Raw genomic sequence first — 19,076 nt, 5'->3', positions numbered from 1 at the left:
TGGGGGAGGAGGGAGAGCGGAATCAGGAAGGCCAGGAACCATCGCGCGGAGCTGCGTTTCCAGGGAGTACGCCTTTTCCAACACACTCCGGGGCGGGCTCTGGGTCTGGGCCGTGGGGGCCGGCGGCCGGGCGTGCGGACGTAGCTCGCGGGAGTCCCGGCGCGGGTGGGGGGAGAATTGAGGGACGCCGAAGCTGCGGGTGCATTTACTCCCAGCTGCGAGCGCGAGGCTGCGGCGGCGGCCCCCCGGACCCCCTCCCCGCGCCGGCCTCCGTATTCCGCTCGCCGGTCCCCAACGTGCGCACGCGCCGGCTCAGTCCCCGCGAGAAGATGAACTTGGAGCGGCTGCGGAAGCGCGTCCGGCAGTACATAGACCAGGTGTGTGTCTGTGTGCGTCTGTGTGTATGAGTGAGTGTGTATGAGAGTGCGTGTGAGAGAGTGAGTGAGCGAGTATGTGGGGACGGTTCCCTGGGCGGGCAGGGCCTGGACCCGACTCTGCGCGTGGGCAGAACCTGTTGTGTGTGCGGCCGCGCGAGTGTCAGGCCGGGACCGAGGCTTAGGCCCCAGAACCGGGAGAGGAAGGGGCCGGGACCCCCTCCCTCTTCCCGAACCCTCTGACACCTGTTTTTATTTCTGATAAAGATGTCACCGGATTTTGGGGACCCTTCCCCCACCGAAGCCCCAAGTGTTTCTTGGGAGTAAAGTGAAACCACTGCCTGAAGGAAAGCGAGGTCTCCTTGTCTGGAGCCCTCTGTCCCGCCCTCTCCACCGTCAGGCGCTCAGCCTGCCCGTGTGGATCCTTGTTTAACTTGACATACCAAATCATCTTGGAGAGCGCCGAGTCGGTCACCAAACCGATTAGGCTTTTCCTCGGGGCCTACCTCTAGACTGGGTGCTGGAGGTACAACGAAAGGCAAAACCAGCTCCTGTTTCCCGGGTGTTTATATTTAAAGGACAGAGTCTTGCCTGATTTTATAGGCCCCTCAAGGTTTTGTACAATCAGGTGCTGAATAAATTTTTTGTTGTTGATTTCTAGGGAGAAGAGACCTTTAAATATGGGATTAGTTTAGGTATAAAGTTGCAAGAGATGTGTTTTTGAGAAGAATGTGTTTCTTGGTATTGGGACATTGTATTCTTTTTTTTTATTCTAGCAATGTCTAATAGATAAAGATACAATGGGAAGAAGAATGGATTTATAGTTTGGACTCAGGTCTTCCAGTTACTGTGTGACTTTGGGCAAGTCACTTTTACTTCCCTGGGGCTCAATTGTCTCATCTGTCAAATGAGGGGGTTAGACTAGGTGACTCCTAAAGTCTCTTCTAGGTGTGATCCTGTGAAGAACAAATCTTATTCTCTGAGGATGAACTCATTGTCCTAAAGAATCATTGCATCAGCATTTAAAATTTCTATAAAGTATTTTTTTAATACTGAAAAGTACATACTGTATGTAAATAAATACCTCCAATTCTGCAGCATTAATTTGAAGCATGTTATCTCTGCCCAATTTGATAAATGTTTGTTTTTACTTATGTTTTTCCTAGTATAAATGACAGGTAAATAAAGAATGCTAGTGCAATAAAGACCATTTTCAATTCAGAATTCCAGCAAATTGAATATGAAATGCTATTCACTTAATGAATATTTAGGACATATATACTAACATGATTTTTAACTGTTGGAAAAATGTATTCTAGAATTATCCCATAACCCTCAAGTGGTAGTTGAAAAACTCAATGACTAGTTTTCATCAAGAGAAACTGAAACAAAGTAGGGATGATGGTGTAAAGATTACATAACAGTAGACTCCAGATCTTGGAATAAAATTAATCATACACATCACTTTTTTCAGCCCTGATGTGGCTTTGCATTGCCAGCTTCATTCTGTATTTCCCAAATATTGTAGATGAACTTATACCAGTCTTTTTTGGTCATTGAAGTTTAGCAATACTTATAAAAATAATTTGAACATAATTCTAAAGTTAAAAGCCTAAATGCCATAACCTTACTGTCTTTAAAAGCCCATGATGTGGGGCGGTCAGGTAGCACAGCGAGTAACGGCTCCAGTGTTGAGAAGACCTGGAGATCGAATCCCGGGCTCAGACACTTAGCACCCACCAACACCTGGCCATGTAACCTTGAGCAAGTTACACCCCCAATTGCTTAGGGGTGGCCAGGTGGCTCAGCGAGTAAGAGCATCGGCTCCAGTGTCGGGATGACTTGGATCAAGTCCGGGCTCAGATACTGAGCACCACACCCCGAAATAACTGGCCGTGTAACCTTCAGCAAGTTACTTAACCCCGATTGCTTAAAAAAAAAAAAAAGCCCATGATGTGTGATTGCTTGGAGGTCAAACTTACCTTATGATATTCTTCTGGTTTCACAGTAAATTAGCTTTAGTGGATGTTCATGACAGACCCATTTTATACTGAATTTTGTTTGTCTTGCTAGTATAGTATTACAAGGAGGTTTCTCTGAACAAGGCTTTTGTAATAACACTGATTTCTACTGTTTTATAGCAACAATATCAAAGCGCTCTATTTTGGGCAGACAAAGTAGCCTCATTGTCTCATGGTAAGTAACAAGTGTCAGATTTTTATTTGATATCATTAGTTTTAAAAACTTCGAGTCTGTGATAGTGAGCATAATATTTTTTGCTTGTTTTAGAGGAACCACAAGACATTTATTGGTTGGCTCAGTGTCTTTACCTGACTGCTCAGTACCATAGGGCAGCACATGCCCTTCGCTCACGTAAACTAGATAAGGTAAGTTATTTTAAAGTTTTGTAATCTTTTTATTAACCCAGTATTTCACATTTGGTCTTTCAAGTTTTATTGATGCCTCTTGTTTTTACATCATAGTAATTTCTGAACAAACTGCACTCTCCCTTCCCAAGCCTGCTCTTAAAACAAAGGAGGAAAAAAACAGTTAAGCAAAACCTGACGTATCAGTGCATCTAAGAGTATATGAAACATTGTACATACCTATAGTCCCCTACTTCTCCAATGAAGTGAAGTATATTATGATTATAATTATAATACTCCAGTGAAGTACACTATAATTACACAGGATTAATTTTGGTTTTATTACTCCTATTGTTTATCTTGTAGACGTTATATTATTTCCTGGTTCCACTTCATTCTGTCTCAATTCATAAGTGTCTTCCCATATTTCTCTTAATTTCTTATATTCATTGTTTCTTAAGGGCATTAGTATTTCATTACATTCATACACCACAATTTAACCCAATCAGTGGGCATCCCCTTTGTTTCCAGTATATATTTCAAAGAATTATACTAATGGACAAGTCAAAAACAGACTTTTGTTTAATTTGTTAATCTGCCTAGTGAAGATATCCAGCTGACTTTGAAGAAGCTATCAGTCTACTCTTAAAATTTGTTAATTGCTGGCAATTAATAAACCTTGACACTTTTTAAAGACATCAGAATTATTCAATTGTTCCAGCTTTTTTGTAATTGATAACCATGTTAGAAATCTGGGAAAGAAGAGAAATCTGATAGATCATCTCAAATCTCTGTCATTATTTTCAAATTATTTTGATGGCTTTATAAATTTACTTCTTTTCTAGTTATATGAAGCATGTCGATACCTTGCTGCTAGGTGTCATGTAAGTATGTTTTGTTAAGTTTTTTAAAATTAAAATTAATCATTTTAAAAGCATTGAAAAAGTGATGGATTTAGCAGGTCAGTGTAATATTATCATATCAATGCTCATATAATTATTTTCTTAATATTAGTTTATTGTTGAATACCTTAAGTAATATGGTGCCATGTCTGACCTCCCCATTAATTTTGGAAAGCCAGTATGTATCTGGAAAGATTGCTCTTTGGAAAATTTAAATTTAAGTAACAAAGTGGTATGCCATTTAGTGCCCTTTAAAAATTTAGAACAATATGTAGTGGAACTGTAACAGTCACTTTTGTTTAAACATTTTGTAATTCTGTACATAGTATGCTGCAAAGGAACACCAGCAAGCTCTTGATATCCTTGATATGGAAGAACCAATTAACAAAAGGTTATTTGAAAAATACTTGAAAGATGAAAGTGGGCTAAAGGAGCCTTCCAATGACTGGGAAATGTCCCAATCTTCAGTAAGTAGTAGTTTGGTATGTGTGTTTGTTTTTTTCCAATGGTTGTTCTTATGGATTAGGGAAGGTGTTAATATGTTGTTGGAATATTATGAAAAAGTATTATGTATGCTATATTACAAAACTAAATGGCTTCTTTCATATAGTAATAAGCAAATTGATGTAACTGTTGTATTTTCTGTCACCTACTTTACATCTACCTTTCCTTTTCTCCCTCCTTTCCTTGAGGGTAGTATAACGCTTTCCTGTCCTAACAGGCTTTAAAGCTATTTTTTTAGACTGCCTAAATCCATATATGATTTTTCTCTTTCCCACAATCCCTTCTCCAACTTCTTGTTGCCTGGGGACCAGTTTGTCCTCACTTCTCTATTTTTGTGAGTTCTTTGGTTAGTTTTCTAGGAAACTTTCCCTAATTAACTCGATTTATTCTGTTGTACTCAATCAGTTCTTTCTTAGGAAATATTTTAATATATGCTAGGGAAAGTTTATAAGTAAGGTATTTTCACTTCTTGATAATACTTATTTATAACACATGTTTCTATATAGCCTCATTATTACGTATCAATACTAGTACACCAATTTCTAGAATATTAAGGTGGAAACTTTTTTAATGAAATTAATATATGAATAAATTCATCTTATTGCCTTACCAGCATATATATTTTGTTTAATCTCTTTGCCTGTGCCTTACTTTTGCTTGCTTAATAGTTAAAAATAATTTAAATAATTCTTTAAGGTTTATTCACAACACTGCAGAGTAGGTAGAGTATTATTTTTATTATTTTGTGGGTAAAGAAAACAGAGTAGGTAGAGTATTATTTTTATTATTTTGTGGGTAAAGAAACTAAGTTTCAGACAGATTGACTTGCCTATGGTCACACAGAGTCAAATTTAAACCCAGATCTTTTAGTTCCAGGTCTAGCACGCTTTTCATCAAACTGCACTGCATTGGATCTGCAGTCTTATCTACATCAGAGCTTCTTCCCTGTTCAGATCATAACACATCTAGACCTTTCATCCTATACAGTTTTTATCTGTGTTTTCTTTAAATCTTCAGTAGATGACCTATCAGCAGAATAGACACAGGGGTGGAAATTTGTTCTGTGAAGTTTGGATTCAGTCAAAGGGCCTCACTTGAGGACCAAGAGGCCACAGGTCCCCCCCCCCGCCCCATGGTGCTAGAGGGTTTATTAGGGGTTTTCATTATTTCACGGACACCAGTTCAGGACTCGGTTCTCTCTCTGTTATCCCTCACTCTTGGAGTTAGCTCTTTCTTAGCTAGATCTTTGATGCTGTTACTATTTTTACATTATTTTAAATTATGTTTCAAATGTTAGTTATTGTTGATAATATTATGTAGCCTACTACCCACCAAATGTATTTCTGTTATTCTTTAAATCACCTGCAATTTAAATTTTTCTGAAATTCTAGTATTTTGCAAAATCCTCTGACTTGCAACTTGTGGTGTCAGCATAATATGTTGGTGTTAAAAAAAAAATAGATTTTTGTGGTAATTAAAAACATTACAGTTTCCCAAATTCATCCCAGTGAGGTCTCCTATTAGTGAATTCTGAATCCATTTTAATATCCCATATAAATTTCTGACCAAGATATGAGAACTTATGGACAATGGGTTTTCTGTCCAGTGTCGTGATTTGGCCCGTGGGTCATTTTCATCCACATTTTTTTTTCTGTTTTAGTTGGCTAAAAGAATCTCTTGGGTGTAGCTTTCATTTAGCACATACTGTAATGTTCCAGAATGCAGTGTAATCAGGACTATGGCATTCCCAAACAGGAACATCTGAAGAAAATCTCCTCTCTTAGGGATTCCATCTTCTATTCTTATTTTGCATAGGACATCTGTCACATAGTTAAGACCTTTTAGTATGCTTCCCTATTTGAAGCCTTATTTGACATTGACCAGATTTATGCAGAGTTTATCTCCATTGTCTTATCTGTCAGAGAATATTTTATGTTAGTAGCATATATGTAGGAGATAGCTTGTTTAAAGAGAGCTTTTAAGCCTCCATTTTGCTCTACCAAGTCAAATTTTTTTTTTTGGTTAATCTACAGTTAATATAGCCTCAGGTTTCATATTGCCTTCCCCTAACCACTTAGTCCATTGCATGACATTGAACATGCCACGTCGTCTGATATAAAACATGTCTGCAAACATCTGCTCTCTTCAGATATTTTTACAAATATATAACGTTTCATTTCAAACATTTAATAAATGCAAATGTGCCAGGCACTCAAGTGCTAGAGATAGAAAGATAATAACAAAAAATTCCCTCCTCTTAAGGAGCTAATGTGTACACATTGGGAATTAAATATGAAAATGAAAAATCAGAAGAGGATTGGCAGGGGAAGAAGGGCAGCATTAACAACCGAAAGAATCCGGAAAGACCACTTTTTAGGAAGTGGCACTTGGAGGGAACTAGGAGCTCCAAGAAGTGAAGAAGAGGAAGGAGAGCATTCTGGGCTTGGAGGACAATCCATGAAAAAGCACAGAGGTAGTAGATGGGATGTAACGTAGGGTGACTGAGTAGGCCGGTGTGGCTTATGTAAATAGCCTAGAAAAATAGGTTGGAACCAGATTGTAATGGACTTGAAAAGCCGAAACAGAAGAAAGCATATTTTATCCTAGAGTAGGAGTTACTAATAATTCTTTTTATGTCATGGACCCATTGGGTAGTTTGAAACCTACAAACCACTAATGTTTTCTTTAAAAATTCATAATTGAAGGAAATGTTAAATTCTAGTTGGAGATTAGTGAAAATTAAGATGTACATTTTTTCCTATCCAAGGTCACAGACACCCTGAAATCTAACAACAGATCCTTTGGGGAATGGTGAACCCCAGGTAAAGAACCCCAGGGCTAAATGCAATAAGGAGCCTCTGAAACTTCTTCACTGGGAAAGTAGGATGACAGACCTGTGCTTTAGAGATATCAAATTGGCAGTTCAACTATATAAAGAATAGATTGGAAAAGGGAAAGACTGGATAGAAAGTGAAAAATTAGGACTATTTCAGTAGTCCAAGCAAGAGGTGATAAAGCCTTGAATTAGGGTGGGGTGTGGTGTGAATGAAAAGAAGGCAGTGGATGTGAGAGAACTTGTGGAGTTGAAATTGTTGTGTCTGGCTCATTTGGGCCAGTATCATAAAGATTTTACATAGATTAGAACATAGACATGTAGGTCCATAGTTGCAGATTACCTTATTGGGTTATGTTTTTTGTTTCTGGTAATACTACTGTTCTTGATTTTGTTTTTTCTATTCTTTAAAAATTTTTCCTTTTTTTGATGTATTTTTAAAAAATAACCCATAAGTGCCTTTACTTTATGCCACCTTTGGTTGAAATTTCTTTTATATGTATTTGGTCAGATCTAACAACTCTTAACTCCTTCATCTTAAGTGCCATTCCACCTCATTATTATATGTTCACTGCTAAATTAGGTGGAATCCATCTGTGATAGGTCCTACTGTTGTCTGTCAGAATGAAATAATGTCCCTAATAGTTTTAAATATACTCATATCATGGGCTTTGTATAAATCAAGTCACTTTGCCTCTTTAACTAACTGGACAGTGTTATCAGAAATTGATACTTTGTTCCTGAGTAAAATTACTCATTTGTTATTTGCGAAGAATGGTATTTATTAGTTTTGCAGAAGCAAAAATAACCTTGTAAACATATTCTCTACTTGGAAAGAACATTGAGTATAAATGGGGATTCTCATAGATAAACATAAATAACAGCATATGTGACACATGTATAACTATTAGTATTAATAGATATCTGTAAAACTTGGGAGTGTTGGAGTAATCAAAATGTATCAAGGTTTGTCTAAAGAAGCTTCTTAACTTTTATTTTTATATTTCTGTTACACTGTAGCTAGTCAATTAGAAATCCCATTAGCTGTAAATTGCTTTTCAGGCATTGACTTGGGCTCTACTATGTTATATTTTTCCACCAGATTAAGAGTTCTATTTGCCTTTTGCGAGGAAAGATCTATGATGCTCTAGATAATCGAACCTTAGCAACTTATAGCTACAAAGAAGCCTTGAAGCTTGATGTCTACTGCTTTGAAGCATTTGATCTTTTAACATCACACCACATGCTGACAGCACAAGAAGGTTTGGAAACTGAGGCATTTTTATTCCCTTTTACATCTGTGGAAATTTAAACCTACAGAATTTGTATTCAGTGCATTTAGCCAAATTTTAAAAATATTTTTATTCAGTCCACAAAATTAAGGAAAGACTTGGTAAGATTTAACAGCTTAACTGTTATAGATAGATAAGAGAGAGAGAGACAGAAATGTCTGATGTAGTGAAATAGCTCCAGACTAGGAATGAGATCTGAATTCAGGTCTTGGTTATATCATTTACTGTTTGACCTTAGACAAGTCAGCTATCTTGAGACTCAGTTTCCTTATTTGTGAAATAGGGATAAAACTTAATCTACCTACTTGAAATGATTATTAGAAGATATTTTGTCCAACTAATGGAAACTTCAACTCCCCATCTCAAAACTTCTTATTATTATTACCTATTCTGTCCTCCTTCCCTCCTATCTCAGAAGATGTATCCCTACTTCTCTCTAAGGTAACTCAGCTTACATTTTTGTCCTCCTCTCTGCCCCGTCCCTAACCTCGTCTCCTTGAGAATTAAATGAGGTAGCGAATGTAAAATCTTCTAACCATCAAGTACTAATATAAGTGTAGATGACACTTCTCCAAAGGGTATCAATATAGGGTGCCAGTTATTATAGTATCTGGGTCTTTACCATGAGATTTTGGTGTGAGTTTGGAGAATTAATAAATGTAGAACTAGAAAGGACCTCATCTAGTCTAATCTCCTGATTTTACAGATGAAGAAACAATTCTTTTTTGAGAGAGCTGGAGCTCAGTATAAAAGAAAATAGCTGTATATCATTTCCTTACTTTTTGTTTTTTTAATTAAAGAAATGAAACTGAAGGACTTTAGAAACATTCTGGGAGCTGAGAAATTTGGTCCTTGCACTTTTCTGCAAGATGAGGATGGTCCAGTATATCTTAGTACCCATTTCTGTTTTTATTTCTAGCGTATATTAACTCCTCTTTTGAGTGATTCTTTACTTGGGGCAGACATTGTAAAGAACATTTTGTGATTGATAAATTGTTTTCATCAGTATTATAACTTTCACATTTTAAAACATTTTTCATAGAAAAAGAGCTACTTGAATCTCTACCTCTTGGCAAGCAATGCACAGAAGAACAAGAATTACTGCGTTTTCTTTTTGAGAATAAGTTAAAGAAGGTAAGTAAAAATTCCATGACCACAGTGCTCATAGTTAGCTCTTGAGCCCTTCATTCTGCCTTCCCCTTTTCCAGTAGAATTGGACCTCTCTTTTTTCATCTACTGCAGAATCTAATCATAGAATTAATAATCCTTTATCTCCACACATGTTTTCCACCCGTGGTTAAGTTTTAGAAATGAAAATAGTAAGGAAGTTTGTCTTAGGACTTGGGAAATTATATTTTAATCCATTTATCAAAAAACTAATAATAATTCAGAACTCTAAATAAGGTACTCCCTTGGCTTAAAAATATGAATATTTTAAAGCTAAAATCAATTTCAGTGCTTGCCCTTAAAAGTTAGATCCTGACTAAATATTAATCTTCTTTATGTTTCTTTTTCCATGTCCCTTCTATTCCTTATTAACTCTCTGTGAAATGACACATTGCTGGATTTTTCTTGAGTGTAAATTTTGGTGATGTGTTAATAAGGTGTTTTTGAATCCTGCATTACTCTTTTAAGTATCTTAAGGGGTTACTTATTGCATAGAAGGAATAATTTATTACATAAAATCATAGGATATTACAGCTAAAAAGAACCTTACTGATTATTAATCAGTTTTTTTAATTTTACGTATGAGGAAATTAAAGCCCAAAGAGGTTATTACTTCTTCAAGGTCACATAATACATTCTTTTCTTTTATTGCTTTTTGGAGGGGGGAAGGTAGGGCAGTTGGGGTTAAGTGACTTGCCCAAGGTCACACAGCTAGTTTTTGTGTTACGTGTCTGAGACCGAATTTGAACTCAGGTCCTCCTGACTCCAGGACTGGTGATCTATTCATTGCGCCACCTAGCCACCCCCTACATAATTGTATCAGCAATGCCATATTCACAATGCCTATGGAAATTACAGATATGCTGATATAATTATCCATCACAAAATAAATCAGGCTTGCTATATAGGGGAATAAGCTAGAAAATGTATTAAAATACCAAAAGACTGAGTCCCAAAACCAGAAAGCGAAAGCCATCAGAGTAGTTATGAAATTGGCACAGGTAGATAAAGTAGAAAACACCCACATTCTCAAGCCTTTAAAACAGAACAGGCTACCTCAGGCAAAGGTCCTCCTCTCCCCACTCACAGCAACCACACAGCGTCTAGGAAGCGTGCTCCCAGCAGCTCTGGCCCCTGGCAGTCCTCAGCAGGAGTCCTTAGCAGAAATTCTGGCTGACTCAAAAAGGGCTTCGTGCTGCCGCCACTGCTGCCTCTGCTGCTGCAGTCGCCGCCACTGCTAGCCACCACAGGAACTCTAGTTTTGGCTTCCGCTTCCTCTTGCTCCGCCCCTTCCTGCTATGTCAGCAAGCCCAATGGGGCATGGAAGATCTTTAAATCCCATAACCCTTACATTCGGCCCCAAGATCTTTCATGTCCCTTACTTGGCAAAAATACAGTAGGAATAACTGGTGTCAACAAAATTTCACAACAATATAACAAGAAGAGCACACAATAAACACAGAAAACCATATTTTAGGGTGGGGCTTGAGCACAAGCTCCCCATCATTCCCCCCACCGCGAACAAATGGGGTCCCAAAATCTTGTGGTAAGGGGTGAAGGTCTCTTCTTCCATGGCTACTTGCTGCTGAAATCGGATATAGAGCTGTCCCTGTCCTAAGGGGTCCCATTTGAGAGGTCAGTTCTTAATATGCTTGATGGCAGGTCCAAGGGTGACACATCATAGTTGCAGACAGGGGGTGATATCCAGCTTAAGCTATCAGGGATCTACAGGTGGAGGCTACCGAGCCTGCGGAAACAAATCTAGCAAACAAGGTGAACAGACAAAAAATCAAGAAGAAGCAAAGAGACAATAACCAGACTATTGTAGCTTCACTCACGGTAGAATAAATGAGTTAAGGGTACAATTTTGTAATCATCTTCTCCAGAATAAACAATAGTTACAGTGTTATCCCTCCCATGTGCTATAATCTCTGCAGCCTTTGGAACATCATCTGGCTTCCGTTTTACCCATACTTTAGCTCCTGATTTTATTCTATCAGTAGAACCAAATCCTTCAGTTCTTCTGACAGTTATTTTGGAAGGAGGGTCAGTTTTTACAAGTGGTATTGTTTTACAAGGAACAATAATCACTTGAACTATCCTATCATTTTTGTGAATCTGTATGGGCCTTTCACCTAAATTATGGAATGTTACAACAATTTCTCCTTGATAATTAGAATCTATTACTCCAGCCAATACATGTATTCCTTGAGCTGCTAATCCTGATTTGAGTAAAATCTGTCCAAAGTGATTTTTAGGGATTCTTATGCATATCCCAGTGGAGATTTTTCTTATTTCTTTTCTGTCCAACCAAAAGTCCTCCAAACAATGTAAATCATACCCCACCGAACCAGGTGGTCCTGGGTACGGTGCTAGGACATCTGGCCTCAAGGTCCAATACTGAATATTTGGGATCTTACCGTGTTTCCCCGATAATAAGACCTATCCCGAAAATAAGCCCTCCCCATTACTGTGTAAGATTCCTCTAAAATAAGCCCTCCCCCGAAAATAAGCCCTATTGAGATTGCCACTGTAGTGAAGGTGATCCCCTGCGCTACACGCTACATTACTGTACCCTCTGTATGCACCGCCCCCCCCCCAGTGAAACGCACGCCACGCTCTGAGCTGCATCCAATCAGACCTGCAGCAGGTGAGCGCGTCATCCTTTTCTTCCCCAGTGATTTGCTTATTGAATAAAGGTACATTTTTTTGTTCACATTTACCTGTTTATTAAAATTGCTGTCAATGTTCATTAAAATAAGCCCTCTGGTGTTTTTCTGTCCAAAAAAAATAATAAGACAGTGTCTTATTATTGGGGAAACACTGTATGTGTTTGTTATTTTCTAATTTGCAGATTGGGGGTCATCATTCTGGCTAGAGATGTACTTCCTCCCAATGGTCTATTATTCAAATTACATAAAGCCATGAACAAATTATCCTTCCAATGTTGATATGAATTATTGGAACTTAACTTCCTCAACTGTTCTTTCAGTAATCCATTCATTCTTTCAATTAACCCAGATGCTTCTGGATAATATGGAATATGATATATCCATTCTATATTGTTTAGTATACAATACTTCTTCATTTCATTGCCTTTGAAATGTGACCCATTGTCACTTTGAATCTGCATTGGGGTTCCATAATATAGACTTATGAGATCTAGAGTTTTACAAGTGTTTTTCTGGGTTGCATTCTTATAAGGACAAGCCACTAGTACACCTGAATAGGTGTCAACACAAGTACATATAAATCTACATCCTTTATCCGGTGGTAGTGGACCAATATAATCTGTTTGCCAGATTTGGGCTGGGACTTTTCCTCTTGCCATCTCTCCAGTTACTACCCGAGGAACAGTTTGCTCCTTTTCTAATTGACATATATGACATTCTTCTGCTATCTGTTTTAACAGTGAATGAGAGATACTAATACCTCGATCTTGTGCCACTGGTGTGTGGCCTGGACCCCCAAATGGCCTGCTGTTTGGTGGACCCATTTTGCTAATACCGGATCATCAGTTGTTGTCAAAGTAGGGACAATATGTTCGGTAGCGATCTTTGCCAGTCGATCAGCATGAGCATTGTACTCACGTTCTGGTGTGGTGGGGGCCGTGTGAGCATCTACATGAAGAACTGAAAAGTCAGTAACCAAAGACATGTTTCAGATATCTTCCCATAATTCTTTGCCCCAGACTTTTTTTTGCCATGAATTTCCCAATTTTCATTTTTCCACATGGGCATCCATGTAGCTAACCCATTAGCTACTGCCCATGAATCAGTGAATATATGACCTCCTTGTTCTGTTTTGATGGCTTGATATACTGCCATACTTGCACCTATCCCAGTACTTTCCAAAGTCCTTCTAGTACATGGGTTATAGGCCACTGCTTTCCAATGTCTTTTTTGCCCCAAATATTTTGCTGTCCCATCAGTAAACCATGCATGTCTCTTTTGTTCCTCAGTTAATACATCATATCCCTCATTCCATTTTACAGTGGACTGTACCAACTGTTGCTTTGGCTCAGGGGGTGTGTCATTCCTGTCAATTTCTATGTTTGCTACAGATTCATGTAGAGCAGAGACTCCGCTTTTGCCTGTTTTCGCTCTATTTTGAATATACCACTTCCATTTGATTATACTAGCCTCTTGGGCATGTCCAATTCTGTGAGAAGCTGGGGTACTCATTACCCAGGTCATAATTGGGATTCCAGGTCTTAATATCATTTCATGGCCCAGAGTCAGTTGTTCAGTCTCCACCAAAGCCCAATATGCAGCTAACAACTGCTTTTCAAAAGGTGTATACTGGACGCCAGATGAAGGGAGTTTCCTACACCAAAATCCCAAAGGTACATTTTGGCTTTGTTGTTTTTGCCATAAGCTCCAGTTTGCATAATCATCTTGTACAGTCACTTGCAATTCCACTGGACCATTTTGCATGGGCCACAAATCTAGGGCCAATTGTATGGCAGCCTTGGCTTCTTCAAAAGCTTTACTCTGGTCAAGTCCCCAATCGAATTCATATTTCTTCCGTGTGACTCTTTATAAAGGTTTTAAAATCTGTCTCAAATGTGGAATGTGGTGCCTCCAGTATCCAAACAATCCTATGAACTTTTGGGCCTCCTTCTTATTGGTAGGGGTAGGAAAATCCTGAATCTTTTGTTGGGCTTGAGGAAGAATCTCCTGTAGCCCCTTGTTCCATTGTATACCCCAAAATTTCACATTTTGAGCTGGTCCTTGAACCTTTGCAGGGTTAATTTCCCACCCTTTACTTTTCATATGCTCAATTAGAAGGGTCAAACTCCTTTCCACTTCTTTAGCATCTTTTCCCTGTATCATGATATCATCAATGTAGTGGGTAAGCTGTACGCCAGGTAGCTTTAATTTATCCAACTGTTCAGCCACAATCCTGTGACAAATAGTGGGGCTATGTATGTACCCTTGTGGCAAGCAGGTGAAAGTATATTGTCTACCCTGCCAAGTGAAAGCGAATTAGTCCCATTGTTTAGGGTCTATTGGGATGGTGAAGAAGGCATTTGCCAAGTCAAAAACTGCATACCAAGTCCCATCATATTTCTGGATCCTTTCTATTAAGGTGATGGTATCTGGAACAGCAGCATACAAAGAAGGAGTCACCTTATTCAACTGTCTGTAATCCACAGTCATTCTCCATGTCCCATCTGATTTTCTTACTGGCCAGACAGGATTATTCCATCTTGTGGTTGTAGGGACTAACACTCCTGCTTCAACATATTCCTTTATAGTAGTGGTAATTTCATCTTGCCCACCTGGCACACGATACTGTTTTAAAGTAATTACTTCAGAAGGTTCAGGTAAAGTGATTGGGTCCATTTTTAGTTTTCCCACTAAAACTGTATTAATTCCTATCTTCCTCACAGCAAATTGGTATCTCCCTTCAGGTAAATTCAGAGTCATGCCTCTCAATACATCTATTCCAATGATGTATTCAGGAATGGGTACAACAACCACAGTATATTCTTTCTTAGGTAATTGCCCAATTTTCATTGTTATTTTAACTTGTCTGGCTGATATTTCAGCTCCTCCTAGACCTGTGATGGTAATAGGAGTTCCATGTTTAAACTTATCAGGGTTTCCATAGATAAGTGTGGCCTCAGCCCCAGTATCAAGCAGTGCCCTAGTCACAGTAGTCGATCCATTCTTCCAATATATTGTTAAACCAATATGGGGTCTGCAATCTCTTCTGCATATTTCTTTTATCTGGGCTGGGGCTTGGCCTATCTCCTATTCCCCCTGAAGGTGGGGCAAACTTGGACACAAAGATTCAGATTCAGAAATACTTGCAGGGGTGGTTCCTGCTTCCCTGTTCATTCTAATGCTAAGTACCTTTTCTTGGTACAGCTTATGCAGCTCTTCAGGTGGAATACCATCTATTCTTCTAAAGTCCACCCCTGCTCTTAAAGAGCAGTAAACAGTTCCCTTCTTGTTGGTCTATTTTGTCTCTGAATCTTCTGGCTGTTTACTCTTCTCTCTCTAGGCAATTTGTCTTTTTCCCATTCCCCTAAATCGCTTAATTGTGAAATCTTATCCAGCACCTCTGAAAGAGGGTGCCCTATTTCTCCAATTAATAGAGTCAGAATTAGGTGCTTATATGCAGTAGGAGCCGTCTTCACTATGATATTTCTATGAGGAACTCCTAGGGGGGTATCATAATATGCATTTGCATCTCCAATCATGATAGCAGTTTTCCTTACCTCCTCCTTTAGCTTTCTCATACAGTCTCTAAGCGAGTACCAGGGTCTGTCTCCCCTAGGCCACATAGATTCAGTAGCATATTGCTTTATGCATCCTTCTGCAGCTAAAGATAGCAGATTAGTTTTGTTATTTCCTCCTTGCATATGGTGATCCCTAAAAGCCTGGTGTACAAAAGGATTCTGACTGATACTTATGAATTTTAAACAGTCCTCATTGTCCAGTGTTATTCCTCCAGCGCCTTCATCAGTGATTCTTACTATCCAAGACACTAAAGACTCCCCCATTCTTTGGGTAAATCTACTCAATATATCAGTGATCTCCTGTTGAGTGAAATCCTCAGTTATCTCCCTGGACTCTGTTTTGCCCTGGTGGTTCTCCTGTCTTCTTCGTATGGGGAGAGCTTCTACATTAGAAGACTCCTCATCTAACCTTGCTCCATTCTCCTGGAAGCTGTCAGGGCAACTCTGCCCAGCCTGTACAAAAGCTGCATGCACACTCGTTCTGCTAGTTTTTTGCTTCCTTTTAGCTACATGAACAGTAGCTTACTCCTGGACCACATGAGTCCCTCCAGTTTGCTCTTCTGAGTGCTGTGACACAGAAGAATCCTCAGGCAAACCAGCTGACTCCCTAGCCATCCGAGCTCTTTCCTCCAGCAGCTTATCCCTACTTTTACACATAAGGCGATAACTTGTTAGCAGCACCCAGCCTCTCCTGCACACTCCTGCCAGTTCTTTGCCTGGTTCTATGGGTATTGCTTTCAAACATCTTTCCAAATCTCCAGGTTCTCCCTCTTTTAGCCTTGGTTCCCAGTTTTCACAGGGCCCTGTGCTTTTAGCCCATTCTCTGGCTAGAGAGGAATAAGGCAAATCCTCCCATCCTGGAATAGCCATTTCTCCCTCTAAAGCCCCACTGCTTCCAAATAGAGGCCTGACATTTTGTGATCCCATCCTCGTCGCCAAATGTATCAGCAATGCCATATTCACAGTGCCTATGGAAATTACAGATATGCTGATATAATTATCCATCACAAAATAAATCACAAAACACACACATTCTCAAGCCTTTAAAACAGAACAGGCTACCTCAGGCAAAGGTCCTCCTCTCCCCACTCACAGCAACTACCCAGGGTCCAGGAATCGTGCTCCCAGCAGCTCCGTCCCCTGGCAGTCCTCAGCAGGAGTCCTTAGCAGAAATTCTGGCTGACTCAAAAAGGGCTTCGCGTTGCCACCACGCTGCCTCTACTGCTGCTGCTGCAGTAGCCGCCACTGCTAGCCACTGCAGGAACTCTAGTTTTGGCTTCCGCTTCCTCTTGCTCCGCCCCTTCCTGCTACGTCAGCAAGCCCAATGGGGCATGGAAGATCTTTAAATCCCATAACCCTTACAATAATATATTCTTAATGATAGAAAAAAAGTGAATGCAGCTTCCAAAAGTTCTGTACTCCTGTAATAGTAATGTAAAGATCCCCCTGTATTGGCTTGGTTTTTGGTTTGATTGTGTTAAAACCCAGAGCTTGTAAATCCCACTTGTGGGATGGACTTGTTGACATGAAAAGAGAGTGCTGAACTGGGAGAAGCTGATGACATAAATTTAGAGAGACACAAGAAAAGAGAGAGGCAGAAGAACTTTTTGGAACATCTTGGAGGTAGAGAGAGACTGAGAGGATTATTGAAGGCCACTTTGAATTGCCCAGTATTTTTGAGAGCTACCACCCAGAGCTGCCAAGGACTGAGGAGACATGGCTGTTATGCTGGTACTTTGTCTGTCTGTTTTGATGCTGTTTTGCCAGATTTGTCCACTGGTGAAGGACAGAGCTGTTGTTGCAGAGGTCTTGGAACCTTGCTGTTGGTTCAGAAGCCCTGAAGAAGGATTTTCTTGTTGTATGTTTACAGAAATCCTAGAAGAGGGTTTTGCTAATATTTTCAGGAGTCCTCAGACTGTTCTGCAGACAGAGAATGACTTAATGAAGACACTGGCAATGTATCTTATGGCCTTGCTAAGCTTTGTCTCCCCAGGAACAAAGATTGCTGAGAACTTGCCTCTGTCAAGCTGAAGAAAAGACCTCCATTTGGGTGTTAAATGCTATGCTTAAGCTTGTTGTAACTCTGGGGTAGATTCAATTGCGATCCAAGGGTGGGGAACTTTTGACCTTTTTGTGCTCTGTGATTGAACAAATGAATGTACTTTACTTATGATTGGAAACTAATCTCCATTTGAGAACAGGGGCTTTGTGCCACGTTTCATTATTTGTTTAAATGTTAGTATTTTTTGCCAAGTGTCTTTTACCATTTCTGAAATGAAGTATCCAAATTACTAGGGGACTCAGATGTCCCTAAAGGCGTACTTTAAAAACTTGGGCAATTTAATTTTATCATGTTCTCATATTTATATATTATATATATAATATAAAAATATTTCCTGTGTTTCAGTATAATAAGCCTAGTGAAACTGTCATTCCTGAATCTGTAGATGGTCTGCAGGACAATCTGGATGTGGTAGTGTCTTTGGCAGAAAGACATTATTATAACTGTGATTTCAAAATGTGCTACAAGCTGACTTCAGTGTAAGTATCTATAGCAATTTAAAGCCATTTGTTCTGTTATTTAAGGCCCTTTCTTTAGTATCCTCTCATGTGGTTATTGTTTAATGAACCTTCACTATATAGCACTCTCCTGAAATATGAAAGAATAAGTTACATATGTGAAGATGTTTATTTTAATCTTTAAGTAGATTAGGTCAGTACTTTAGTTCTAGTGATTTAAATTATTAATACTTTATAATCATATTTCTCAAATACCAGAATTTTTTATTAATTGGTCTTTCCATGTTTACCCTAATGTACAAACCATTTAGTGAAATTAATTGTTTGGACCTAGAGTTAAAGTACACATAAATACAGTCACCCTAGTGTGACTTGATAATATGTTAATGATAACTTGTTAAAATGAGTGTTTTCTTCCACTTTTGGGATAGTAATACATAGTACTTTTAATTTCAGAGTAGTGGAAAAAGATCCTTTCCATGCAAATTGTTTACCTGTGCACATAGGGACTCTTGTGGAACTGAATAAAGCAAATGGTAAGAACTTTATTTTTAAACTAAAATGGTAATTAAAGTTGCATAAAATATTATAATGTGGGAGGGGGAAGGGAAGAGAGATTTAAAAAATAATAGTCTTGGGGCAGCTAGGTGGCACAGTGAATAGAGCACCGTGGAGTAGAGCACGGCTCTGGAGTCAGGAGGACCTGAGTTCAAATCCGGCCTCAGACATTCAACACTTACTAGCCATGTGACCTTGGGCAAGTCACTTAACCCCAATTGCCCTTCCAGAAAGCAAAAAAGAAAGTCTGTTAGTATTTTAAAGTCTTATATAAGATTTCTCTAAATCCTGAGATGTGGTCATATAAACA

The 19,076-nt window shown here is 39.1% G+C and overlaps 1 protein-coding gene across 1 annotated transcript in view; it reads left to right on the top strand.

Annotated features, from left to right (window-relative positions):
• The first annotated feature begins 117 nt into the window (after positions 1–117).
• CDC16 (cell division cycle 16) overlaps positions 118–19,076 on the top strand; it is a 61,732-nt gene continuing 42,773 nt past the window's right edge. Inside the window, exons 1-9 of the mRNA XM_069094052.1 lie at positions 118–377; positions 2,516–2,570; positions 2,664–2,761; positions 3,586–3,624; positions 3,969–4,109; positions 8,082–8,241; positions 9,314–9,405; positions 18,096–18,229; positions 18,665–18,744. Coding sequence (XP_068950153.1) covers positions 330–377; positions 2,516–2,570; positions 2,664–2,761; positions 3,586–3,624; positions 3,969–4,109; positions 8,082–8,241; positions 9,314–9,405; positions 18,096–18,229; positions 18,665–18,744 — 847 coding nt within the window. The 5' untranslated portion in view covers positions 118–329. The remainder of the gene's footprint in view (positions 378–2,515; positions 2,571–2,663; positions 2,762–3,585; positions 3,625–3,968; positions 4,110–8,081; positions 8,242–9,313; positions 9,406–18,095; positions 18,230–18,664; positions 18,745–19,076) is intronic.

The sequence above is a fragment of the Petaurus breviceps genome, unplaced genomic scaffold (assembly GCF_028583685.1).
Source record: "Petaurus breviceps papuanus isolate PSGF00001 unplaced genomic scaffold, PetGlider_PUasm1.0 214, whole genome shotgun sequence".
In the NCBI taxonomy this organism is placed as follows: domain Eukaryota; kingdom Metazoa; phylum Chordata; class Mammalia; order Diprotodontia; family Petauridae; genus Petaurus; species Petaurus breviceps.
This window is presented reverse-complemented; position numbering and strand designations above follow the sequence as displayed.